The following is a 27,830-nucleotide window of genomic DNA, read 5'->3' as shown; positions in this document are numbered from 1 at the left end:
CGGGCACATATGAACATGGGACCAACACAGATGCCTTCAGCTGCCAAGTGCACATGTAACAGGTCAGCCAGTGTCATAGGTACAAATCTGCTGACAGATGCCCTTTAAAGGGATTGTGTCACCAAGTTTTGGGCTGTAGAGATGCGGACATGCACGGCTAGATCGCCGCTAGCATGTCCGCAATATACCGGTCCTATAGGGCTGTGTGCTTTTATTTTCTTTAAAAAATGATTTTAGAGATATGTAAATTAGTCTTGTATGTGTCCAAGGGGCTGTACGAACCTTCCTGGAGCCCAGCCGCGCCCGCCTGTGAAGGAGACCAGCACAGCCTATGTCCTCCGAATCTCCTCCTTTCATCAACGATAGATTGCCGTAATCTCGCGATGCGCGAGCTCGCACATGCGCAGTGCCGGTATAGTGTTCCTTCCCTGTGCTGGCATCAGCCTCAGGGAAAGAACTGCGCATGCGCGAGCTCGCGCATCGCGAGATTACGGCAATCTATCGTTGATGAAAGGAGGAGATTCGGAGGACATAGGCTGTGCTGGTCTCCTTCACAGGCGGGCGCGGCTGGGCTCCAGGAAGGTTAATGCAGCCCCTTGGACACATACAAGACTAATTTACATATCTCTAAAATCATTTTTTAAAGAAAATAAAAGCACACAGCCCTATAGGACCGGTATATTGCGGACATGCTAGCGGCGATCTAGCCGTGCATGTCCGTATCTCTATAGCCCAAAACTTGGTGACAGAATCCCTTTAAACATCTTCTGTCTTAGGCTACATTCACACAACCGTAGTGGCCATGGCCACCGTTATCATAGAAAATGCCTATCCTTGTCCACAGTTGCGGCTAAGAATAGGACATGCGGACTCATTCATACGGCCCTTATACCATGACTTGGAGACGTTTGCAGAGCTGAATGCACACTGTGCACCATATGTTGTGGTCGTAACCAATACTGACACTCATGGGAGTCAGTGTAGATCCCAATAAGGACAGTAAAGAGTTAAAAACTGCCAATTCTAGGTTTCGCTGTAGCTCTGGATGGTATTGATTCCATTTCCCCCATAAAGATCTTAGTTCACAGAGTTTTCTTGCAGAATTTGTCCGTACAATAATTTCCTCATATCTGAGTGAAACGTGACCCTTACATTAGCACGCCCGACATGCCAGGTATTCAAGACAATTTCCTGGTTGTGACAGAGACTTAACTAAACTTCTCTCTGTGCTATCTCAAGAATTCTGGAGTAACAAGATTCTATGTGGGAACGAGGGCGCTGCATCGGGCAGCCATCGGTAAAAGCAGCGCAGGTCTAACCAAACTGGTTATCCACTAGGAGGATCTATAGAGAAAATGGAAGGTCTCCGGTTAGGACCCTCCCTATCAGCAAAAACTGAGAGTCACTATCTAAAGATGCTCTCTGGGACCCACTACATTGACCTTGATGGGCATCATGTAATGCTTAAAGGGGTTGTCCGGGTTCAGAGCTGAACCCGGACATCCCTCCATTTTCACCCCGGCAGCCCCCCTGACGTCAGCATCAGAACAATTCATAATCCGATGCTCTCCTTTGCCCTGCGCTAAATCGCGCAGGGCAAAGGCATTTTTTGGAGATCTGGTGATGAACCGGGGCTCTCCATGGGGCTGCCAGGAACCCCAGTGACGTCACCTGCACTGATGGGCAGGATTTAGCGCTGCCCTAGCCAGTAAAACGGCTAGGGCATCGCTAAAGCCCGCCCATCAGAGCCCGTGCCCTGCGCGATTTAGCCCTGCGCAGTCGCATCAGTGTCGGCGCGTGCGCACTGGATCTTTTCCTTCCTTTCTGGCTTGTGTGTATGTCCAGTGCGCACGCGCCATCATGGAAGTGAGCGCGCAGGTGCGGAATATCAGCGCTAGTCCGGCGGGTCTAGTGCTGTCAATCAAAGGACATGGGGGCGTGATTAGGTGCATTTGCATATTTTTTAAAGTTGCTTTTTCGGCCATTCCGGACCTACTACATGAGAAATAAAAGTATGTGTTTTGTCTGTGTCATCAGCCCTACCAGGTTATATGCCTAGTAGGGTAGGCTTGAAGCGGGTGACACAGCCTGTTTAAAGGAGTTGTCCACTTTATTTATATTGATGACATATCCTCAGATTAGATCATCAGTCTCAAATTGGCAGAGGCCCGACTATCCGGTATCCCCACCGATCAGCTGGTTGAAGAGAAAGCCACGCAGCCTGCTCGCCATCAACATCGTAGCGGTAAGCAGGTGTAATTACAAGCCGTCCCAATCCCTTCAAGTGTACAGTCATGGCCAAAAGTTTTGAGAATTACATAAATATTGGAAATTGGAAAAGTTGCTGCTTAAGTTCTTATAATAGCAATTTGCATATACTCCAGAATGTTATGAAGAGTGATCAGATGAATTGCATAGTCCTTCTTTGCCATGAAAATTAACTTAATCCCAAAAAAAACTTTCCACTGCATTTCATTGCTGTCATTAAAGGACCTGCTGAGATAATTTCAGTAATCGTCTTGTTAACTCAGGTGAGAATGTTGACGAGCACAAGGCTGGAGATCATTATGTCAGGCTGATTGGGTTAAAATGGCAGACTTGACATGTTAAAAGGAGGGTGATGCTTGAAATCATTGTTCTTCCATTGTTAACCATAGAGACCTGCAAAGAAACGTGTGCAGTCATCATTGCGTTGCATAAAAATGGCTTCACAGGCAAGGATATTGTGGCTACTAAGATTGCACCTTAATCAACAATTTATAGGATCATCAAGAACTTCAAGGAAAGAGGTTCAATTCTTGTTAAGAAGGCTTCAGGGCGTCCAAGAAAGTCCAGCAAGCGCCAGGATCGTCTCCTAAAGAGGATTCAGCTGCGGGATCGGAGTGCCACCAGTGCAGAGCTTGTTCAGGAATGGCAGCAGGCAGGTGTGAGCGCATCTGCACGCACAGTGAGGCGAAGACTTTTGGAAGATGGCCTGGTGTCAAGAAGGGCAGCAAAGAAGCCACTTCTCTCCAAAAAAAACATCAGGGACAGATTGATCTTCTGCAGAAAGTTTGGTGAATGGACTGCTGAGGACTGGGGCAAAGTCATATTCTCCGATGAAGCCTCTTTCCGATTGTTTGGGGCATCTGGAAAAAGGCTTGTCCGGAGAAGAAAAGGTGAGCGCTACCATCAGTCCTGTGTCATGCCAACAGTAAAGCATCCTGAGACCATTCATGTGTGGGGTTGCTTCTCATCCAAGGGAGTGGGCTCACTCACAATTTTGCCCAAAAACACAGCCATGAATAAAGAATGGTACCAAAACACCCTCCAACAGCAACTTCTTCCAACAATCCAACAACAGTTTGGTGAAGAACAATGCATTTTCCAGCACGATGGAGCACCGTGCCATAAGGCAAAAGTGATAACTAAGTGGCTCGGGGACCAAAACGTTGACATTTTGGGTCCATGGCCTGGAAACTCCCCAGATCTTAATCCCATTGAGAACTTGTGGTCAATCCTCAAGAGGCGGGTGGACAAACAAAAACCCACTAATTCTGACAAACTCCAAGAAGTGATTATGAAAGAATGGGTTGCTATCAGTCAGGAATTGGCCCAGAAGTTGATTGAGAGCATGCCCAGTCGGATTGCAGAGGTCCTGAAAAAGAAGGGCCAACACTGCAAATACTGACTCTTTGCATAAATGTCATGTAATTGTCGATAAAAGCCTTTGAAACGTATGAAGTGCGTGTAATTATATTTCACTACATCACAGAAATAACCGAAACAAAGATCTAAAAGCAGTTTAGCAGCAAACTTTGTGAAAACTAATATTTTTGTCATTCTCAAAACTTTTGGCCACGACTGTATACTACAGAGCCGCTGCGACTGCAACAGCGAGCAGCTAAACAATGAAGGGAAGGCAGCGCTCGTACGAATAGTGCTGATCGCCGGGGGTTCCGGGTGTCGGACCCCCACCGATTTGATATTGATGACCTCTCCTGAGGAGAGGTCATCAATATAAATAAAGCGGACAACCCCTTTAACCTCTTTTGCCATCCAGAGGGTGAAATCTATTAAATCCCCCAAAGTTTATGCACTGATTGGGGTGGATTTTCCTGCTGCAGATTATCAGTGCATACTTTCTGCTGCGGAAAATCCGCAGTGGACTCGTTCCATTTGGCCAGACTTTTTAGGATGCGTCCACACGGAACGTACGTGCGGCAGATTCTGCAGCATTTTACAGTAGCAACATAGTGGACGGAATTTCCGCTGCAAAAATCCGTGGTTGGTGTTGTTGTACCCTAATTCTTCTCATACACCCCTGCACACCTCAGAGGTTTAAAATCAAGACTAATTTGGGCAAAAGCAATATTTTCGCAGTTACGCAGTAGTGTGATGCTTCTTGCTCTGCAGTGGGCGTATTCGCAGCGCGCAGCGTGTGTGTGATGTGTTTCTTTGGCAAGAAAACCTAGCATTTTACAAGCTGCTCTGGGTATATATATAGCACAGAGGCCCAAACGGAAGTAAACGGGATCTGGACGGGTGACAGATTCCCTCTGACAATTGTATCATGAAAAGTTGTGCATTTCTTAACCCCTTAAAGTGATTTCTGGAATTTTCATATTGATGGTCGATCCCCAGGTTAGATCGTAGGGGTCCGACACCCTGTACCCCTGATGATCAGCTCTGGTGCTGGAAGGCGGCACCGGAATTACAGCTCCGTCAGTTGTGCAGTGAACAATGCTGGTTACTGCAGCGCTGCTCCCATTGAAGTAAATAGGAGCAGAACTGCAGTTACCAGCTCCGTCCGCTCCACCATGGATGGAGCTGTGTAGTTCCAGAGCTATAGAATCTCTATGGAAATAGCTCACCTCCTCACAACCACGGTCAGGTGCTCAGATCTAAATGGATTCACCCTTCAGATGAAGTAGATTGCGATGGAAGACTGGCACAATTGACACATGGAACAATGTGGGCGAAGTCTGAATCACAGTAACGTTTAATATCAAACAAAATATGTTTGAATATATATATAAAAAAAGGTATGGCTAAAATGGGTGGGTGGTACTGGGTGGGTGGTCCTCACGGAGCTGGCGTTCAAGCAGGCAGGAAGGGATCTTCCGGTGTGTCCCATCAAGTCCTCGGTTTTGATAGACTATGATCGTTTACTTGTGGAAATTACAGTGCACTGTTTTAAACAAAGTTTATTCTTTCGAGGTGGAACATATGTTTAAATCGTAGTCTTTACCAGACGCGTTTCGGGGATAGCTTTCCCCTTCTTCAGTGGCAACTGAATGTTCCAGAGCTACCTTCAGGCACCAGAGCTACAGCTGACTGTCGGGGGTGCGGGGTGTCGGAACTTCATGATCTGATCCTAAGGATAGGCCATCAATATTAGAATCCCGGAAAACCCCTTTGAGGAAACGGCCTGTTTTGGGATTCAGGGCGCACTGATTTAGTTTTTAATCACTGGATTTCAGTACTCAATAACTTTTTGGATTTCCTTCCATTTTGGTCTTTTTTTTTTTTTAACGACGGTTTATTACAAAATCCTGACAGGCTTCCCCAGCTTTAAAAGTTTAAAAAGGAGATGGGCACAGGAAGAAGAGCCCGCTGCGGCTTCACCGCACCATGCTCAGCTTGATTGACTGTTTTCTGCTTACACACAAACAGGGAGAGATTTATCAATGAAGCTGAGCAGGTAGAAGTCACACAGCAGACTCTTTCCCTCGTGCTGCACTTTTCTTCTCACGCCCAGATTCTTCTACCCAAGTCGGACTCTTCTACCCATGAAATTAACTCTTCTACCCACGCCGGACTCTACTACCTGTGCCCAGACTCTTCTTCCCATGCCTGGATTTTTCCTCCCATGCCCAGACACTTCTTCTCATGCCCATTCTCTTCTACCCATGCCCGGACTCTTCTTCCCATGCCCGGACTCTTCTTCCCATGCCCGGACTCTTCTTCCCATGCCCGGACTCTTCTTCCCATGTCCGGACTCTTCTTTCCATGCCTGGACACTTCTTCTCATGCCCATTCTCTTTTACCCATGCCTGGACTCTTCTTCCCATGCCCGGACTCTTCTTTCCATGTCCGGACTCTTCTTTCCATGTCCGGACTCTTCTTTCAATGCCCGGACTCTTCTTTCCATGTCAGACTCTTCTTTCCATGTCCGGACTCTTCTTTCCATGCCCGGACTCTTCTTCCCATGCCCGGACTCTTCTTTCCATGTCCGGACTCTTCTTCCCATGTCCGGACTCTTCTTTCCATGCCCGGACTCTTCTTACCATGCCCGGACTCTTCCTACCATGCCCAGACTTTTTTTCCCCCATATTGGCACTCTTTTTCCTGTGCCCAGCTGATTTTCAGAGTAAACATAGCTATCTGCCATGCAGGGGAGGACTGGCCATAGACCCTACAGGCCAGGCCACCCGAGTCCTCCTCAGGGCCGCTGACCGGGTACATGACAATCTCAGCATTAATACTAGCAGCATCAGGTACTTATACACCTGGCCAGCAGCTGCAGCAGCCCTCCTGAACTCAACTGTATCACTGTCCTCAGTACGGTGATAGGGCGGTATTCTGTGCTGCACTGTGGTATTTGGTTGTACTGGGGCGGTATTCTGTGCTGCACTATGGTATTTCAGTTGTCCCTGCCTACTTGTGTTGGTTCTATCTACTTGTGTTGCCCATCTTCTGTCAATTTGGACTTGCCCACAACATGGGGCTACTTTTAGGTTATTTCCAGGGCCACTTTAAGTCTCCAGTCTGCCCCTGCTTAAGGGACCCCAATTTTATCTTTTCAGCACTTTTCCTGACATAGAAAAGGCACTCATCTGCTCCCAGCTGCATTTTTTCAGCGCTGAGAGTACCGTCCATGCTCCTTGTGGACTGGAAGTGTGACATCCTGTTTATGTCCATGTTGTACATACATTGGCCTCAGTGCCAGTGTGCCCCCGATCAGCACATGACCACCGAGACTCAGTGGTCAATGTGCACTGTAGCATCTTTGCCACAAAACCTCTGCCCTGGTAAACAGTAAACCCATTCTTGTCCCTTCAGAATACACTAAACCTACCATACATACAAACCCTGGCCACTAGAGGGCTCCTAACATGAATAACATAGGCTCTTCCTACTTGCTGTTCCCTACTCGGCCACTAGGGGCAGGGCATAAGGGGAGGAAGGAAGGAGGATGTTGATGTTTTGCTTTGCGTCATGACGTCAGTCAGGAAACCATCTTGGCGCTCCAAGACCGAAACACGGCAGCCATGTTTGTACTCTCGTGCCACCGCGATACCCTTCCCTACAGGAAGTTCTGAATTGCACAAGGGGTTCCGGGTGTCAGACATATTGAAGGATTATGGCTGGCAGGAGGAGCGGGTCAAGATTTATTTCCCCGGTGGGGTTGATGGTCACCGTATTGGGGCAGCTCCTGGCGGCACAGGCTCACCAGCTTCGTTTCGTCACGGTGGTGAGTAAGGGAGGGGACGACTGGCGGCCATTGGCGGTGAATTATAGAGAACCCGGAAGTGAGTCCGGGATTAGGGGGTCTGTGGCTGGTAGTCATGGCAAGCAGCTGAGGACATTCCTGTGATAAGTCACTTCTAGTAGGAAGCATTGGGCTGGGGCCATAGTTTACCATTCTAACGTGTTGTCACTAGAAGTCAATGGAAAGACCAATATATATATATATCTCGCCCTTTGGTCGGTGTGCACGGTGACCTGACGCTATGTTTGGAGACATGTTTGCACCATATGTGTGTACAGGGGCGAAACAAAAGGGTTATGGGTGCTGGTTCCTCATACCGCCAGTCTCTATGTGATGGTGGCAGACATCCCAACCTGCAAAGACTCATTTCAGGGAGGTTTTCTTTTTTTTTTTCTTTCACGAACTTTTTATGACATTTTCCAAACATATGCAGTATCTGCACACTTTGCTCTATGGTGTGGAGGACGGGGCTCATTACCCTGCCCCAAATTATCATATTTATGTATATGATTAAAGGGATTCTGTCACCACCTATAAGCCCTGTGAGCTAAACATCTGCTCTCGTCCAGGGCAGCATTCTGATTTCTAAGGTGGCCTTATAAAAGCTATTTGTGGCTTTATTCTGCGGATAAACAGGTTTTACTAACCTGTCAATCATTGAATTAAGGTGCCCAAGCAGGGGAGGTCTGTGGATGCATGGTGCCCGGCCGCACGCATCGCCGTTCGTGCCCAGCGCCGCCTTCTACTCCTCAGTGCCGCCTCTCCCTCCCTCCTCCCGCTTTGAGATCCCGCGCGTGCGCACAGGCTCAGCCTGATGCGCCGTTGCGGACTGCTGGCATCGGCTTCTTCTTGCACTGTGCGCACGCGCCAAGAAGGGGACACTGCTACAGGTTGCCGGAAAGGTTTACTGCGAGTAAACTTAGAGATGGGAAGTTCGGATCTTTCACATGAATCGGTTCATTTGAATCAGTTCATTCAAATGAACCGATTCATGAATCGAATCTTCGGTTCATTCGCTGAGCTGACAAGAAGCAAGTGAACCGAAGCTTAGGTTGCGCAATGCGCGGATGACGGAAGCTTCGATTCACTTGCTGACTCGCTGAGTCGGCTCTTGGTCGGAGTCAGGAAGTTTATTCTTTAAAACCCTGTGTGTAATTATCTACCCCACTGTAGGAAAAAAACAAGCATCCAGGGGGGGGGGGGGAAATTTAACACTGGGGTAAATAATATAATTAAAATGGAGGGTTAAATGTGTAAGTGTATTTAAAAAAAAAAAAAATACATCGCTCTCAATAGTTCTATAGCTACTGAATGAGACAGAGGAAGGGATGCCTTTAACATATATATCTCCTTGAGAAGCCAATTTGACCCTAAAGGGTTAATTCAACCTGTAATCTGAACTCTGTCCTGTCACTTCTCTTCTCTCTCTGCTCTGCTATCAGTGAACCTTTCCTGGATATATTGTCTCGCATGCCTCCGGCCGCTATCTAATAGCGGGAGACTCCCTGAACGTCCGGGAGACTTGAGATCCCTGTGGTGGCGTATTGCCATGTACTGGTATCATCATGGGCACAGTACAATAGAGCCACAATCAGATGGGAGCTGACTGTATCATAAATGACTGCCATACAGTCGGGTCAGTGGAGCCACGACCGGCCCAGGAGCCGACCCATGGACCCTTACCTATAAAATGTCCCGCCGCTCAGTTCCCAGCCTTGCAGCAGTCACGTGCCGTTCTCTGTTCCCGGGACCATTGCATCCAGTCACTGGCCTTGGCGGTCACGTGCCCGTTCATATAAGCGTGACTGCTGAGGTCCGTAATAGTGTTGAGCGAACTCGTGTTTTAAGATCGGCGTCTAAAGTTCGGGTTATCGAAGAATCTCGTTATGGATTCTAAATTCCGTTATGGTCCGTGGCAGCGGAATCCATAACGCGATTCTTCGATAACCCGAACTTTAGACGCCGAACTTAAAACACAAGTTCGCTCAACACTAGTCACGTAATTGGCGGCATAGGGAATGATGAACAGGGCCACCCTGGGTAAAAAGTCTTTTTGGCAACTGCGGCCCCCGATGCAGCACAGATACCAGATGGCCGGGACTGGAGCTGCTGTGCATGCGCCCCTATGTGCGCTCCCACTGTCCGGACCACCAGAGAGGCCAGCACTTTTTTCTATAGTGTGTAAGCACAACCGTGCAATGGGACTGAGCTGCTCCTAGACCATGGAACTGATGTATGGTGACTAGTGTTGAGCGAACTTGGGTTTTAAGTTCGGCGTCTAAAGTTCGGGTTATCGAAGTATCCCGTTATGGATTCCGCTACAACGGACCCTAACGGAATTTAGAATCCATAACGAGATACTTCGATAACCCGAACTTAAAACACAAGTTCGCTCAACACTAATGGTGACGTCACATGGCCTAGGAAGAGTTCTCGGACCCCCGCCGATATGACATTGATGACCTACCCTGAGGATATTTATTATCGGATAACCCCTTTAAGTGTATGGCCAGTTCAAGGCAGCTTAGACATGCTAGATGAAAATTGTCTGAAGTGGCTATTTCCAACAATTTAGGCCTCATGCACACGACCGTTGTGTGCGTCCGCGTCCGTTCCGTCATTTTTCACAGTTTAGCGGGGGTCCCATTCATTTCTATGGAGCTGTGGAAAAAAACTGATAGTCCTCCATTTTTTTCTCCGCGTCCGTGATCTGTGATTCCAGTCCGTTAAAAAAATATAACCTGTCCTATTCTTGTCAGTGGAAAACGGAGGACGGACCCATTCAAGTCAATGGGTCCTTCAAAAAAAACGGATGCACAACTGGTATGTCATCCGTGTTCGCGTCCGTGTCTGTTTTTTTCTACAAGACCTTTAGTGCAATAAAATTATACTTTTCATTAACCTTCCTTTTTTTCCCCCTGTCAGACAAAAAAAAAGGAAGACACAACTGAAGCAAAATCGGACACGGACCACTGAATCCAAATCACTGACAGTGAAAAAACACTGTCGTGTGCATGAGGCCTTAGACTGATAAATGTTATAATTTTATAGGCGTACCATCTGTACCGTGTAATGGGGGGATTAGTTTAGGTGGTTGATTCGATAGTTTGTTCTGCAGGTGTATCGGCACGGTGACCGGTCTCCGGTGAGGGCTTATCCTACTGATGTTCATCAGGAGAGTGCCTGGCCGCAAGGATTCGGGCAGCTTACACAGGTGAGAGCATCTCTTATCATTAGGTTAGAGCAACTTTATAGTGAATTTTCACTTTTTAACATCATGTCATGTGGAGATCCAAAATTCTGGGCTGACTAATCTATCTTCATAGCGTCTCGAGCCCATAGTTTTCTGTTACAGAGCTCCAAATCAGCTGCTTTACCATAATTTTCATCTGTCTGAAGCCGCCACTAGAGGGAGCTCACTGCATGCTGCTTTATGAATATGAGTTATGTACGACATTCGGCATTGAGCTCCCTCTAGTGGCGGCTGCAGATAGATGATAGTGCCATCTAGGTTTCTGCATTTTCTAGGGTCACTTCTCATGTATAAAGCTTTTTTTTTTTTTTTTTTTATCTTTTTCTTAGATCGGGATGAAACAGCAGTGGGACTTGGGACAGGCGCTACGAGCACGCTACAAAGGATTCCTCAATGAGTCTTACGACAAGCATGAGGTAAGTGCCCATATCCTGGCTTAAAGAAGGCTGGGCTACCTGATCTCTATAAGTCTTAGCATGGTGTCACAATATCATGGCTCCTTATATTTGTTTCCTGTTCCTGCCCAGATCTATGTAAGGAGCACAGATGTGGACCGCACACTCATGAGCGCAGAGTCAAACCTGGCCGGCCTATACCCGCCTGCAGGTTCTCAGATCTTTAACCCCAATATCTCCTGGCAGCCAATCCCAGTGCACACAGTACCAGATTCTGAGGAGCGGGTAAGTAGCGTTGTCACAGTTCTCAGGTATGTAATCATGTAGGTGTTTCTCCTGCAGCCTTGGCCTAGATTCAGCTAGGGTGTAATCATGTACTCCCGGCATGCCAAGTTATTTTTAGGTCCTAAATTTTGCACTGATTATTTTCTTAATATATCTTTATAGCGGACGGAGACCTGCTTTTCTGATTCAGAGCAGTAAATGTAATCCGTAAACATAGATTTAGGGCTCATGCACACAACCGTATGTATTTTGCGGTCCACAAAAAAACGGACCCGCAAAAAATACGGATGACTTCCGTGTGCATTACGTATTTTGTGGAACGGAACAGCTGGCCCCTAATAGAACAGTTCTATCCTTGTCTGTAATGCGGACAATAATAGGACATGTTCTATTTTTTTGCAGAACGGACATACGGAAAAGGAATGCATATGGAGTAACTTCTGTTTTTTAATGGACCCATTGAAACGGAAAGAAAATACTTTCGTATGCATGAGCCCTTAGGCTACATGCACACGACCATATGTAAAAATACGGATGACATCCGCGTTGCATCGTTTTTTTTGTTTTTTCGGATCCGTTTTAACAATGACTATCCTTGTCCTCAAAATGGACAAGAATAGGACATGCTCTATTTTTTGCGGGGCTATGGAACATGGTGTGCTGTCTGCATTTTTTGCAGACCCATTGAAACAAATGGGAAAAAAATTCAAATTAACTGGGGAACGAACACTTACCTGGTGCCCTCCATTTCATCATTTTAGCTGAAGATCTTTACTATCTCCAGGCTCCTGTTTTGTCATCAAAGATTGCCGCCCCGCTTCTACTGTGCATTTGGTAGCTCAAGATACTTACTGCTGCCCTTGTATTGGCCAGCACCGCTCACGTGAGCAGTGCAGGCAAATCCAGGAGCTGGGCTGGACAAGCAGGAAGTGTTTTGGGCTACTGAATTCACAGTAGGCGTCAGGTAATCTGAGAAACTGTGCGGCCATCTTGGATGGCAGATGAGGAACCGGAGAATTAGCAGACCTACAGCCAAAAATGATGAAAAGGAGAACACCAGGTAAGTACTCTGCTCGTTCCCCAGTTAATGTGAATATTTATTTTTCTCGCTTTAAAAGATTTCATGCTGGAAACCTGCAGCCACCACTAGAGGGAGCTCACTGCATACTTATCAATATCAATGTATAAATAGTGTTCAGTGAGCTCCCTCTAGTGGTGGCTGCAGGAATCCAGCATGTCTATGAAGGGGCTTTGGTGCAGAAAAACAGGGACGCAGAATTTTGAACTTACTCAAATTACAAAAAAACGTATTCTACAGGCTTTTGCTGTGTTCTTTTCAGCTGTTGACTCTATTTTATTTTATTTCAGCTCTTAAAGTTTCCGATTCTCCCTTGTCCAAAATATCTCAAGTTGCAAGAAGAGACGCGGCGATCCCCTGAATATGTCAACAAGACCAGAGACAATAAGGTAAAGGGAGCAGTATGGGTTCATTTACACGTTGTGTTTTCACCATAACCTGTGAATAAACCATCATTGTGTTATTCAAGGGACAGATGAGCCACTGCTTTATTCTTACACAACTTCTGTGTTCACTAGGAATTTCTGCACATGGTCGCCAATAAAACCGGACTAAAAGATTGTTCACTAGAATCTGTATGGACCATCTCTGACATCTTGTTCTGTGAGGTCAGTTATTTCTAATCTTCCTTCACGAGATCACATTTATCACTGTAGCCTTTCCTTTGTTCCTTGGTAATTCCATGTATTTTAGTGCTTGGTGTGCGGGTGGGGGGGGGGGGGGATATGTAAATTTCACATTGACAGTCTGGTTGCAGGGGACTCACTCTATAGCAACCAAAGACTTTTCATTTGGGTTGTCAGATAACACATCCTTGTGTCATCTCAAGCATAGGTGACATTTCGCTAGGATATGCCACCAATACCTGAGAAGTGCAGGTCTAGAACGGAACCTGCAATGTAAAGTAGAGCAATTCGCACATGCTCGGCCGTCCTGCATTCATTTTTATGGGACTGCCAAAAAGAGCCGAGCACTGGCTCGGCTATTTCCGTTAGCCCCTGTTGGGGATTCGCTCTGGTAGTTAGGATAAGCGGGCGCAGTACAGAGGCAAAATACAAGTTCGTAATTCAAACTTCAGTGTTTATTCACACATGATGCCAAAAACAAAATGTCACTTTTGCAGTGTTGGTGTTACTTCACACCCAATGACAAGTTAATAAAACAAAAGTCACCTTGGTGGCAGTTATGCCTCAGAAAGTTCAAATACAGGCTTTAGGCGGCCTGTTCCCCTGACACACGGGTCTCCGTTCTCCAGCCCAGCACACACCTCCTGAGCTCCACTGTCAGACGGAGGTAATCCTCTCCACCTGGCAGTGCTGGCTGTTTCTTATGCCTGGCAAAAACCGGCCTGGAACGTGGGGGGTAGTCACCCACCCAGCACTTTGACTACTCCCAGTAAGAGCCGTCCCGGATCAGCTATTACAGCCATGCTAAGTACCAAGGTGTCAAACAGCAACTGCTGCTGACACATAAAAACTGGCTCTTACTCCACCGAGGCCAGGAACCTGGGTGACATGTACCTATCATCCACGTTGATTCCTTGTACCTTCTTACACCCCATAGAAGTGAATAGAGCGGTGGCCGCGCTTCCGAATTCATTTCTATGGGACTTCAAAAAAATAGTTAAGCAAGCCACTTGGCTATTTTCGGCACTCCCATAGAAATGCATGAAGGGTGGCCGTGCATGCGGGGGCTCCATTTTACAGACAGCTATCAGACATTGGTGGCATATCCTATTCCCTGTATAGCAACCAAATACTTTTTTTATTTGAGTTGTCAGATAGCACATACTCAGCAACCAGTCCGTCTCAGATTTCTCCAGTCATCGGCACAAGTCTGTCTCATGCACATGACCGTATTTTGCATCCCTGTCTGATCTGCATTTTTTTGCGGAATGCACATGTACCCATTAATTTAAAAGAAACGGAAACACACGGATTTCATTTGTGTGCTGTCCGAATCTGTATGTCGGTTCCGTGATTCAAGCTCTTACTCAGATGAAGAAACCACGGGTAGACCTTTTATTTTCCCCTGAGGATACGGATTTTCTGCTCAAGGCTATTAGAGCCACTATGAAGGTGGAAGAATCTAGAGAACAAAAATCTATTCAAGATATAATGTTTGGTGACCTGGTGCACAAAAGTCTTTTCGTTAAACGAAAATCTAAATTATTTAATTCAGAAAGAGTGGAAAAAAACTGACAAGAAGTTTTTCATCCCTAGAAATGTTTAAAGAAAATATCCTTTTGATGAGGGCGAGTCCTCCTGCTGGGATAGGCCTCCTAAATTGGACGCCCCAATCGCCAAGATTTCTAAAAGGTCTGCTTTGCCTTTTGAGGACCTCGGTGCCTTGAAAGATCTGATGGATAGATGGGCAGAAGTATACCTTAAAAAAGTATGGGAAGCCTCTACCCAGGCATTTAAACCAAATATTGCTACTACCTCTACTGCCAGGTCGTTAAAGTTATGGCTACAAGAGTTAGAATCCCATATCCAGAATAAAACCTCCAAAGACCAGTTGCTGGGGGTGTTTCCTACCATCTTTTTAAAGCAGTGGACTTCATTTCGGATGCATTAAGATTAAATGCCAGGTCAGCAGCTCTATCTATAATTCTGCTAAGGGGTGGTCTGGTGACACGGGTTAAAAAAATAAGCTTTGCTCTATTCCGTGCCAGGGAGATTTCCTTTTTGGGTCGGTTTTGGACAACCTTTTAGAAAAGGCCTCTGACAACAAAAAAGGCTTTCCTGTTTGCAGACCCCCCCCGCCTCCCCCTAAAAGACAACAGTTTTTTCACAGAAGCATTTTTAATAGAACAGACAAAAAGCTGAATAATTGCAAAGAAAACAGAGGTAGGAAGGATAAGGGATTCCTTTTTAATACCCAGTCCACTTCAGGGCCCAAGGCTGGTCAACAATGACGGTTGCTGTCCCGTGGGGGGAAGACTTTCTCTTTTTTTTCTTGGGCTTGGGAAAAAAATCTCGGTAAGCCCTTGGATTATTGGTATTATAAAAGACGGGTTTCGTCTAGAGTTTATCTCTCCGGAAAGATAAAAAATTACAAATCTGGTTCCAAATTCTGTATGAGACTTGGCACTAAGACAAGAAGTATTTTCCCTTTTTAAAGAAAAAGGTTCTTGTTCCTGTTCCAGACTCGGAGAAGGCGAGGGCTTTTTATTCGTCCCTTTTTCTCGTACCCAAGCCAGACGGATCATTCAGAATGATTATAAACCTGAAAGACTTAAATCGGTACCTAAAATACAAAAAATTCTGAATGGAATCCGTACAGTCTGCAATAAAACATCTCTTCAAAGACTGTGGCCATGGCTACCATAGACGTAAAGGATGCCTATTATCACATCCCAATTCATGCAGATTTTCAAAAATATCTCAGAGTGGCGGTGTCTATGGAAGGCCAAGTTCATCATTTACAATACAGAGCACTTCCCTTTGGAATATCTCAGGCCCCCTGGCTCTTTACGACACTGATGGCAGAGGTTATGGCCCACATAAGGGAAAGAGATATTCTGGTTATTCCTTATTTGGACGATCTTCTAGTGGTGGCAGAATCCGAAGACCTTCTAACCTCTCCTCTTCTAGAAGTAATAGAAATTCTAGCAAAGCTAGGGTGTCAGATAAACTGGGAAAAGTCAAACCTGACCCCTTCCCAAAAATGTGTGTTTCCAGGACTGATTATAGATTCTGTGAAGCTACGTTGCATCCTCACTCGGCGCAAGATATCCCAAATAAGAGAAGACGTGCGGTCTTTGGTAGTTCGATTTTTTTGAGGCTATCAGGCAAGGGATGGCAGTATTAGGCAGAATGACCTCCACGATACCTGCTGTCAGTTGGGCCCTGTTTTACTCCAGGGTGCTTCAATGGCAGATTCTAAAAGACTGGCAGGGATCATTGTCCCCGTTGGATGCCCCGCTTCCTCTCGCCCCTCAGGGGATACAATCCATAACCTGGTGGCTGGAACCTTCAAATCTGACTCACGGCCTCCCTTGGGATCTACAAGAGCAAATAACTATCACCACGGATGCCAGTCCGACCAGGTGGGGGGCCTATTGTCAGTGAGGGGTTCGGCAGGGGGTGCGGAGTTCAGCAGAGTCAGGATTCCCAGAATATGAGAAAGTTGAGAGCGGTTCTGTTGGCCTTAAGAGAATTCCTACCCAAAATACAAGGAAAGGGAGTAAAAATCTTCTCAGACAGCGCCACGGTGGTATCCTACCTAAACAGGCAGGGAGGGACAAGGTCAGAAAATCTTATGTCCTTAGCCGCAGACATTTTTTCTCTAATCATTCCTTTCATCAAGGCAGTACACTTAAAGGGAACAGAAAACAAGGTGGCGGATTATCTAAGCACAAACCATTTGGATCAGGGAGAATGGTGTTTAAACCAAGAAGTCTTCAGTCAGATAGTTCAGCTGTGCGACCAACCTCAAGTAGACCTTTTTGCAACCAGACAGAACAAAAAATGCAAACTATTCTTTTCTCTAAATCCGAAAGATTTTCCGTCAGGGATAGACGCTTTCTCCCTTCCATGGCCGGATCAGCTTCTGTATGCCTTTCCTCCTCTAAGGCTGAGTTCACACGGGCGAGTATTCCGCGCGGGTGCAATGCGGGAGGTGAACGCATTGCACCCACACTGAATCTGGACCCATTCATTTCTATGGGGCTGTGCACATGAGCTGTGATTTTTCACGCATCACTTGTGCGTTGCGTGAAAATCGCAGCATGTTCTATATTGTGCGTTTTCCACGCAACGCAGACCCCATAGAAGTGAATGGGGCTGCGTGAAAATCGCAAGCAAGTGCGGATGCGGTGCGATTTTCACGCACGGTTGCTAGGAGACGATCGGGATGGAGACCTGATCATTATTATTTTCCCTTATAACATGGTTATAAGGGAAAATAATAGCATTCCTAATACATTCTTAAGGACCGTTTATCTTTTGGCAGGAAGGTCTTGCAGGCAGTATTCCCCCCCCAAGCTAGTTAGTATTCTAGACTTCTCTCAAGGGTGCTGTCATGGGCGTGAGGGAAATTCAGGATTACACTTACCAGCAGGGGCGTAGCTATAGGGGGTGCAGAGGTAGCAATCGCTAACGGGCCCAGGAGCCTGAAAGACCCTTGTGCTACATAAGAAGATACCGGTATTATAGAAAGTACATGCAGGTTAAGTTACCTCTCTGGCTGGATGGAAGGGGTTAGGTTAAGAATTTGGCATTGGGGGAGGGGGGTGGCATTTCAATAAAATGTGTATAAAAAAATAAAAAAAATAAAAAGAGTTTGTGTTAGATGTGTTTTAGGACAAGTTCCCGCAATTAACTGGTGGTATATAGGGGCAGAGCTCTCCACGAAAGCTCCTGTTTCCCGTCCTGGATGGAGGCCGTCTCTCAAGGGTGCTGTCATGGGCTCATGGAAAAACGATTACCAGTAAGTGTAATCATGAATTTCCACCCTCAGGATCCCATCAAGCAGAACAATGGAGCAGAGGCTGTAACTGGAACGTCACAGCCCTTTCACCGCAGTACCTGATACAATGGTGCATACGCTTGTAGCTGAGTCTGGTACCACAGGCATCAATGTAAAATTTCAGGAAATGCCTTTAGGGTGGTTTCACATATGGCACAAACACAGAAGCTGGAAGTAAAACGCTGCACGCTAATCCACAGCTCCAAACGCGTGCTACAACCTCAGAATATTGCAACTAGAATATTGAGCTCTGTTCCTTAGAGCCACAGAGTTTAAAATTATGATGTACATACGTCCTTGGTACTGAAAGAGTTAATGGGTGACTGTCACTTGGCTGAGGAATGTGTCCCTTTTTAAAGGTCTAATTGCTTTTTTGGCCGAGGGTGTGTGCAGGTAAGCCCAGACGTCAGCAACCTCCAGGACTCCAGCTGTTGTGAAACTACAACTCCCAGCTTGCTCCATGGACTTCTGTGGGAGTTCTGAGAACAGCCAGGCCAGTGTGCATGCTGGGAGCTGTAGTTTCCCAGCTGGAGTGCTGCCATAGCCTGTACATGGTTAACCCTTTCTCTGCCACAATGGGCAAAGAAGCTGTTCAGGGCCAAAGGGCAACATGGCTTGGTGTAGTGCTTCTGCCCCTTTCGTTCCACTGTTAGGTGGGCTCCCCTGCATCTGCACCCCTCCAATTTTATTTACTATTACATTTCAAGTTGTGTTTTTTTTTCTTAGTCCAAACACAACCTGAGCCTTCCGTCCTGGGCAACGACAGAAGTTTTGGAACGACTGAGCGATTTAAAGGATTTCAGCTTCAGGTTCCTCTTTGGGATAACTGAACAGGAGCAGAAAGCGCGTTTGCAAGGAGGTAAGAGAAGAAGAACTGTACAGCAGTAGGCAGCAATCTAAGTGCTAATTTCAGACGCCCTAAGGGTGCTTTCTCACGTGCTGTTTTGTGGCAGCTTAAAGGCGCATTTCAGATAGGGCTACATGGCGACTTGTGTCGCAGAACAGTTGTGCAACACTTTTTATAATGATAGTCAATGGTGTTGCACTACGGCATGCAGCTGCTGCTGCGACACAACAGTTGCAAAAAATCCATCCAAGTTGGACCTTTTTGTCATGCGATGCATGTCGCCTTGTAGCCATAGCCTTACACTGCACTGACTAGCAGACAATTATCAGGAAGGAAGCACTCTATTCAGATAATTGCCTGTGTGTCATTGGAGGTGAACTTCTGCATTTCCATGCAGCGATCACTGCCATCACTCATCCTCATACAAATTCATGGTTTCTGGGGAGCATATCATTGTTTACTAGCATGATTTGCTGCCCAGAGATGGTGTCTGAGGTGTCTGAACTGAAGATCATCTGCGGCGCCTTTACACGGGCCGATTATCAGGAAGGAGGCGTTCGTTTATGAAAATTGGGCCATGTAATATAGAAGTGGAAAAAAAAGGGGAGATGCATCTTTACTAGATGCCTCTCCCTTTACAATCCTCTCCTGCATTAGTTTCTAAAACTGTAAAGAAAAACTGCATCAAGCTAGCACCCTAAGACTTCATGCACATGGCCGTTGCCGGCCCGCAAACAGGGGGTCTGCAATATGCGGGCACTGGCCGTTTGCTCACCGCATCACGGATGTGGACCCATTCACTTGAATGGGTCCGCAGTTCGGAAGATGCGGTGTGGAACGGAGGCACAGAAGCACCATGGAGGACTTGCGTGGGGTTCCTCTCTGTGCCTCCGCATCGCAAAAAAATAGAACTTGTTATATATTTTTTTTGTGGTGCGGATGGATCACGTACCCATTCAGGTTGAATGAGTCTGGATCCGTTGCAGCAGCCGCATTGATGGTGCCCGTGCATTGGGGACTGCAAATTGCAGTTCCCAATGCCCTCAACGGCCGTGTGCATGAGGCCTAAGGCTGGGTTCACAAGAATGCCAATTAAAGTGTTAGCATAAGGTATATGGGAATTTTCAAACGTGGGACACATCTAATATATACAACATCGTGCGGCCCCATAAAAATGAATGGGTCCGCAATTCCGTAACCTATGGTCAGTGTTAAAAGGCGGGTGCTGTAGAGGTCACTTTTAAGGGGGTGGGGTGCTGTGGAACTCACAGTTAAAGGGGCAGGCTGCTGTAAAGGTCAAAGTTAAGGAGGTGGGCTGCACTGGAGGTCCCATTTTAAGGAAGCGGGGCACTGTCGGGGGGTCAGTGCAAAGGGGTGGGGGGCTGTGGAGGTCACTTAAGAGGGCGGAGTACTGTAGATGTCACTGTTATGGGGGATACTGTCTATCTTTTAACGACACACACAAACATTTAAATGAAATGGATTATATATATATATAAATAAAATAGTGAGAGAAAAAGGCTTGAAAAAGGCTCAAGAGCAGAGCCGAAACGTTGCACCTCTGGGTGATTAAAGGTTCACTTTTCTTTATCCAACGGAGTGCCGCTCGTTTTTCCGGTATTTATATAAATAAAATATATATATATATATATATTTTTTTTTTTTTTGGGGTGTGTTTGATGTGTTTAAAAAAAATGTAGCATGTTGTTGAAATGACATTATTTTTCCCAGGTCTTTTTCCAATCGCTTTTATGTAGGGGGAAAAAATGCAATTCAAACATGTGAAGATACTAGTGTTTTATTAGTGACAAAAAAAGGGTCAAAGCAAATCATGTGAAGGAATAAGGGCATAAGTAGTTGTGGTTACCGAGGGTCACCCTCACCCCAACTGTCTTTGGAAGTTACAGCATGCAGCACTTTGGAGCCCAGTCCCCCCTTCACCTGTGAGTTGATGGCCCTGCATGCAGTCATCATAGTATGGAATTGGCCACATGCAGCTTGCCAATGATTACTAAAATAGGACAAAAAAGAGTTAAGTGGCATGTCATCTGCACTGGCTCTTGTCACCTCGATCAGTAAAGTCCCTTGTTTTTTGCAGGTGTTTTGGTGGCTCAGATCCTGAAGAACATAACAGCGGCTGCACAGAATGCCTCCAACAGCCTGAAGTTCATTGCATACTCCACAGTAAGTGATGATACACGGCGGTTTTCTGTCCAGTGTCAGGACCTCAATCACTGCATGTTTTTAGGAAACGACACCCTTATTGATAAATTCTTACGATTCCTCCACTAGCAATATAGTTTTTTTTTTTACTATGGTGCTTCATTAGTGGTTTAGTACTCTGTTTCCTCTGGTTCTTTAACTCTTAGGCTACCAAAGGTTTTTTCGCTTTTGCGTTTTCATTTTTCTTCCCTATTTTCCTTGAGCCATAACTTTTTTATATTTCCGATCACATAGTTGTATGAGGGCTTATTTTTTGCGGGACAAGTTATACTTTCTAATGCCACCATTAATTATGGCAAAAAATGTAGAGGGAAATGGAAAAAAAAACCACAATTGTTCCCACAGCGTTTTGTTTACGGCAAAACTGACCCATGCCCTTAATTCTCTGGGTCTGTACGATTACAACGATACCTCATATGTGTAGGTTCTTTATGTCTAAATGGTGTAAAAAAAAAAATTAAACTTTGATTAAAAAAAAAAAATTTTTTTTACATCACTATATTCTGCCCCCCATAACTTTTTTTTATACTGAGCGGTTTAGGGGCTCATTTTTTGCGGAACAATGTGTAGTTTTTATTGATACCATTTTGGAGTGTGCGGGACTTTTTGATCACATTTTATTAACATTTTTTGGGTTAGAGAAGCAATGAAAAAATAGCAAATTGGCCATTTTGACCCTTTTTTTTAAATATTTTAATAGTATGGGCGTTTTCGGTCGCAATGATACCCATGATGTTTATATTTATTATTTAGGTGATTTAAACTTTTTTATATAATTCTTATTTTTTTGTAACTTTATTTTTTATTTTTTGTGATGATTTTGAAGCTCATATATGAGCCTATAAATAATGTTTTTTTTAATTTTTGATTTTGTTCCATCAGCAATTTTTTAAATGACATTTAAACTAGAAGTTGCTCATTTCTTATCCTGCAGCATGAACACTTAAAGCCGCGTCAGCGAGGCTTACAGTGTTCAGCGCAACTACCGATGCCCACATTGGCTGCACGGGGCATCGGTAGGAAGACCGGAAGCACGAGCTTCCGGGTTTTTGAACATTTAGATGCCATGATCTCGCTTGATCACGGCATCTAAAGCCTTTAATTACCGCGATCGGCATTATTGCCGGTCACGATAATTAGCCGCAGGTCTCTGCTGTATGAAACAGCAATACAACAAACATGCACTTTTTGCATACTTTTTATGTCTATGGAAGCTGAAGAGGAGGTTGAGATGGGAATAACCTAAGTAAGTGCTTGCCCCGGTGGCAGTTACGGAAACATCCGAGCCGAGCTGCGCTCCTCTGATTGCGTGATCCCCCGTAGCAGTGAATAGGAGAGAGATGCTGTTTTTGGTAACTTAGGAATTATGGAAACTGTGGTTTGCTTTCCTATGCTGTTTGCATGATATGGGTATTACGGAAACAGCAAAGCACGGGACTCTCGGCCATTTCTGTAAGCCAAGTGCCTCTGACCGCAATCCTAACCTGACGAGGACCTGCTGATCCCCAAAACGTGTTGTTTTTTTATTTGCATTTTATTTCATTTTATTTTTAACTAAGAAAGTAAAAGAAGAAGATCCTTTCCTATGCCAGTTGTTTATGGTTTCTTGCGCCAGAAAAGGTGAACAAATCTGAATCCATATCAGATTGGCAGGGGCCCGACTCCCGGGACCCCTGGTGATCAGATGTTAGAAGAGGTCAAATGCTCAGGGTCCTAGGTTCGAATCTGACCAAGGACAACATCTGCATGTTTGCGTTGGTTTCCTCCCACACTCCAAAGACATACTGATATTTAGATTGTAAGCTCCACTGCAGAATATGTCAGCGCTATGTAAGTGCGAACAATAATAATCAGTACGGAAAATAAAAATGTGGTGTGAAAGAGGCCTAATGCGAACAATGGCAGGTGATATAAAGTAATAGCTCCTAAGGTAACCTCCCCTTTGGCAATACATTTTCCTTAAACAGTATATGGCAGGGGTTTTGAGGGCTATATAAGGACAGTGCACTGGTGGAGTTGTTACCAGGAGAGGGGACGATCACAGTCCCATCTTCTCTTTGTAGCACTGCAGTAGTGATTACTCCATATGATGGTGAGTCTCTTACCAACACTTCATTCCTCTTTAGCACGACACCACACTGGGCGCTCTGCAGATGGCACTGGACGTCTACAATGGAAAACAGGCTCCTTATGCTTCCTGCCATATATTCGAGCTGTATGAAGAGTCTCCTGGGTATGACTTTATCATGAATCATAATCTGATTATAATTTGAGAGATAGATATTTGAGAGATAGATATTTCTATAAGGACACTTTTATCAAGTGGTCAGCTTCTGGTATTGGAGTTGTTTACCTCTTGAGATGATCTCCACATAAATGTCCAGACCTTTCTGCAGAGACGTTTGCTCACCGTTCACATGTGTCTGTTTCTTCTTGCCTCATCACCATTTCTATCATTGATCTTCTTGTCTCCTACCAGAAACTTCACAGTCGAGATGTATTTTAGAAACGATAGCACACAGCAGCCCTTCCCCCTGACCGTACCTGGCTGCATGCGCAGATGCCCCCTAGAGAGGTTCCAGAGCTTGTTGGATCGAGTCATCGCTAAAGACTGGGAGAAAGAGTGTCAGCTCTCCAACCCAGTCAATGACACAGGTGAGGCAGAGGTGCAGAGTCTAACCGGGAATGTGCTTTAAATTACTTTTATTCTTCACCTTGGACACAAAATAAATTTATTTCAGACCTAAGTGAGAAGAAGGTCTATACCAGGGATTCTCAACCTGCGGCCCTCCAGCTGTTGTAAAACTACAACTCCCACCATGCCCTCCTGTAGGCTGATAGCTGTAGGCTGTTCAGGCATGCTAGGAGTTGCAGTTTTGCAACAGCTGGAGGGCCGCAGGTTGAGCATCCCTGGTCTATACTGTAGAGTCTGTCATATTCAAAATGATTTCCCTGCATCCTTGTCGTGGCTGATGTCAAATGTGCACATATCTAAGGGCTCATTCACAACTGTATATGTGGGTGCTGGTGAGATGGAGAACTATCCTTACCCAACTGGTAAATTTACAGTATTTTTTGTCCTATAAGACGCACTTAGGCTAAAGAGGAGAAAAATAAGGAAAAAAAATATTTTTCATCAGACCCCCAATATTAATCCAGACCTCAGATCAGACCCCTAATGTTAATAAGACCCCCATTCAGACCTCCAGTGTTAATCAGATACAAGATCAGACCCCCATGTTAATAAGACCCCCTATCAGACCCCCCAATGTTAATCAGACCTCAGATCAGCTCACCTCTCCGCTCTTGAGATCCAGCTGTCTTCCTGCCATGTTGTACTATGACCTGATGTAGTTCCGATGTCCTCACGCTCTGCACAGGTCACAGCATAGCGTACGGCGCTGGAAGACGAAGGCCAGGAAGCAGTGAGTAGGGAGCCAGCTTTTAGTACAGTGCGTCTTATAGGGCGAAAAATACTGTAACTTTTGTTTAACTGTTTCATGACATCCGTGAGATCTTCAAAAAAAAAATCCGGATCGGACACAGACCAAAACTATGGTCGTGTGCATGAGTCCTTGATCTAATACCAGGGACTCGCCAAGCCTCCAGGTTTTTGACTTTTATCTCTTGCTTTCATTGCACAGAAGTCATCGTGGGTCTCGTCGCCTGCGGGTGCATCCTCTTCCTCCTCATCGTCCTGCTGCTCACAGTGCTCTTCCGACAGAAGTCTCAGACTGTAGGCTACCAGCACGTCTCAGATATGGGGGAGGAACAGAGCTGATTGACTGGACTCTGCCCCTATAACTGTGGCCTTGATGACATCCCTGGAAGAGGAAAATGGGAATATGATTTTTACCAAAATTTTAAACATTTTTATTCTTTTAAAGTTCCAAATCTCAACAAAAGACGGTAATTTTCAACTTAACGTAAAGGGTTATAATGGGCACAAACCAATGCAAGCAATCACATGGACATAGAAAACCTGAGGAAGCAAAATCACGTGTCTTGGAGTTCGCAGTAACAGTCTGATTCCATGACGTGAGTGGTCGCCTAAGCCGTATGCTGGGGGGTCTTTGTCAAGTAACTGCATGCTCTAGGACTATTGCGACTACACCGCAGGGCTGCGGGTCAGTCCGTCAGCTTTCCGTACACCGTCTGCGTTCAGTGGACAGGTAGAGATTTGTGCTTTCCCATTATAATCTGTACTGGCCATAGATATGGAAAGAGAGAGGCAGAGTCCAGCATGTCCTTTACTCCCCTCAGCGATCAGTGATGCGATTCATTGGGTTTTCTATAGGAAAATGTTGTCTTCAGTGCTTACTGGACTATTGGTTTTAAAGGGGGTTTCAGGGCTCAGCATATTGATGGCCTGTCTGTAGGATGGTCTGACTCTCTGCAACCCCAGCTGTTCATGGTTTACCTGCACATTGTCTGAATTGGTCGAATGGGCCGAAACTGTAATATCCTGCCCTGCCCCTACTGTATGTACAGTGCACCAGCAGATGGACCAAGGTAGACTATGATGAGGCCGCAGCACTTCCATAAGGCTATCCTTCATATAAGATAGGGCCAGGGACTATTAATAGGATTCAGATATATTGGGCAGACTAGATGGGCCAAATGGTTCTTATCTGCCGACACATTCTATGTTTCTATGATCTAATGAGCAGGGGTGCCAAGGGTTGGACCCCCAACAATGTAATATCGATAGCTTGTCCTAACAATAGACCATCAGTATGCTGATCCCCATGTAACACAACATGCTATATATCGGTAGCGTTGCCCATTTTACCTGTAGGGGGCAGTACATTCTATTAACACACACATTACTCTCTTTTTAAAGAGCATCTGTCAGCAGTTTTGTACCTATGACACCGGCTGACCTGTTACATGTGCGCTTGGCAGCTGAATGCCTCTGTGTTGGTCCCATGTTCATATGTGCCCGCGTTGCAGAGAAAAATAATTTATTATTTAAATTAAAATTCAAGTTTTAACATATGCAAATGAGCCTCTGGGAGCAACAGGGGCGTTGCTGTCTCTGCATTGGCCACGCCCTTTCCACAGGACCAGGCATTATGATGTTTTTACTGCCTGGCCCTGTCAATCAAAGTGCAGAGGGCACGGCAGTTGCAGAGAGAGCAGAGCCTCTAGGTGTAACAGCAACGCCCCCATTGCTCCTAGAGGCTCATTTGCATATTTTAAAACTTGAATTTTAATTGAAATGGTAAATAATTTTTCTCTGCAATGTAAGCACATATGAACATGGGACCAACACAGAAGTCTCCAGCTGCCAAGTGCACATGTAACAGGTCAGCCAGTGTCATAGGTACAAAACTGCTGACAGATGTCCTTTAAACGTACATTTATAATATACAACACAATCCAGGCTTTGTATCTGGAAACTGCAGCAGTAATGCATTCTATAATACTGTTTATATTGACTGAAAAAAGAAGTTCTATGTTTTTATGTTGTGTGTTTTTTTTTTTTGTTTTTTTTTATCCACCCCTCCCCCCTAAGCCACACACATAAATTTTTGAGTTGTACTTGAATGTGTTATGTCTCATGAAGAAACTTTTCTCCCTGTCTAAAACATATAGACATCATAGAGAGGGGTCTCTGCTCACATAAGAAAACTGCAGTCGTGGCCCGTCCACGTATTACATTGATAGCGATTTATCCGATTGGCCGTTGTGCAATACTATAGGTATATCAGTAGTATTATAATATACTGGACTTGTTGTATTTTATTTCTTAAAGCCGTTTCGCTAGTCCTCCGACTTCTTAACGGCTTGTACGAGAAATCTCCGGCATTAAATACTGGTGCTGTTCTAACCTCTCTCCAGAGACAGTTTAATCACACCTAATGCTTCAGTCATGCAATTAACATCTTACCTCCGTGACTGAAGCTTGAGTCGCCAGTATTTAATGCCGGAGATTTCTTGTACAAGCCGTTCTAATTAAGAAAGCCAGTCAGATGACTAGCAAAACATCTTCAAGAGAAAATACAAGAAGTCCAGTTGCTCCGACTTATTGCTGCTGATATACCATGACCTGGATGAATGAGAACCTTCACAGACATAATACTAACAGGATTTATGCTGATTCCATTGCGTTGAAAGGAATGCGCCTGAATCCTCGCCATGTATCTATCCTCTTGTGGCGGCTGACGTCTTTTTTATGTATTTTGTGTACTTTGTTCTGTATTGCTGTCCTTGTCACTTTAATTTGCTGTCGTCTGTACATCGAGTAGTCACAGTTTTGGTTCCTGCGATCCGTGGTCTGTAAGCGGTACGCCGACTACATCACTATTACGGACCTCATACATGTGAGATTTTAAAGCCACTGGACTGATCCTTTTGCACAATGATTTTAATGTATGTGATGTTTCTGTTCGTTTCTTGATCTGTCTAAGGAGGTAAATGTGACTTTTATTAAATAAAAACCGGAAGGATTGGGTGAGGGAGTATATGATTTGTGAAGTTTCGCGTCTGAGCTCATGTAAAAAAATTAAACCAGACATCACATAGTGCATGACAGTGTCTTTCTAACAAACTTAGAACCAGCCCTGTCCCTCGCATGGATCCAGAGATCTCTCCACATTCACTGCTTCAATTGCTTCGCTAGCTGGCAGCTCAGGGGGCATGTCCTTTCTGCTGCAGCTGGTGGCAGTTGAAGGATGGAACTGAGCATGTGCGTCCACCTCAGTGAGATGGACAGAGAATTTAGAAAAAGGGCAAGCAGCAGGTGGCGCTATACAGATAGATCTCGGTGGCTATACTAAATTTTTAATGACATGCAAAAG

At 45.3% G+C, this 27,830-nt stretch overlaps 1 protein-coding gene and 1 long non-coding RNA gene across 2 annotated transcripts; both read left to right on the top strand.

The window, feature by feature from the left end:
- LOC120980234 lies at positions 1–27,492 on the top strand. Its single transcript, XR_005774492.1, has 2 exons — positions 1–62; positions 26,337–27,492. It is a non-coding gene; the product is annotated as an uncharacterized LOC120980234 (long non-coding RNA).
- ACP2 (acid phosphatase 2, lysosomal) lies at positions 7,293–25,568 on the top strand. Its single transcript, XM_040409195.1, has 11 exons — positions 7,293–7,456; positions 10,593–10,688; positions 11,057–11,143; positions 11,255–11,407; positions 12,776–12,874; positions 13,004–13,093; positions 18,684–18,816; positions 20,903–20,988; positions 23,154–23,260; positions 23,507–23,682; positions 24,672–25,568. The coding sequence occupies exons 1-11, from the start codon at positions 7,346–7,348 to the stop codon at positions 24,806–24,808; spliced, it is 1,275 nt and encodes a 424-aa protein (XP_040265129.1). The 5' UTR covers positions 7,293–7,345; the 3' UTR covers positions 24,809–25,568.
- Positions 27,493–27,830: the final 338 nt, after the last annotated feature.

The sequence above is a fragment of the Bufo bufo genome, chromosome 10 (assembly GCF_905171765.1).
Source record: "Bufo bufo chromosome 10, aBufBuf1.1, whole genome shotgun sequence".
In the NCBI taxonomy this organism is placed as follows: Eukaryota; Metazoa; Chordata; class Amphibia; order Anura; family Bufonidae; genus Bufo; species Bufo bufo.
The sequence above is the reverse complement of the archived record's forward strand: the minus strand, read 5'-3'. Positions and strand labels throughout refer to the sequence as shown.

Bases quoted from the DNA above. Each gene is read 5' to 3' on its own strand.
- ACP2 (XM_040409195.1), top strand. From the start codon at position 7,346: ATGGCTGGCAGGAGGAGCGGGTCAAGATTTATTTCCCCGGTGGGGTTG. The intron at 12,875-13,003 runs GTAAAGGGAGCA...TGTGTTCACTAG, and splicing joins ACAAGACCAGAGACAATAAG to GAATTTCTGCACATGGTCGC. The intron at 20,989-23,153 runs GTAAGTGATGAT...ATTCCTCTTTAG, and splicing joins AGTTCATTGCATACTCCACA to CACGACACCACACTGGGCGC.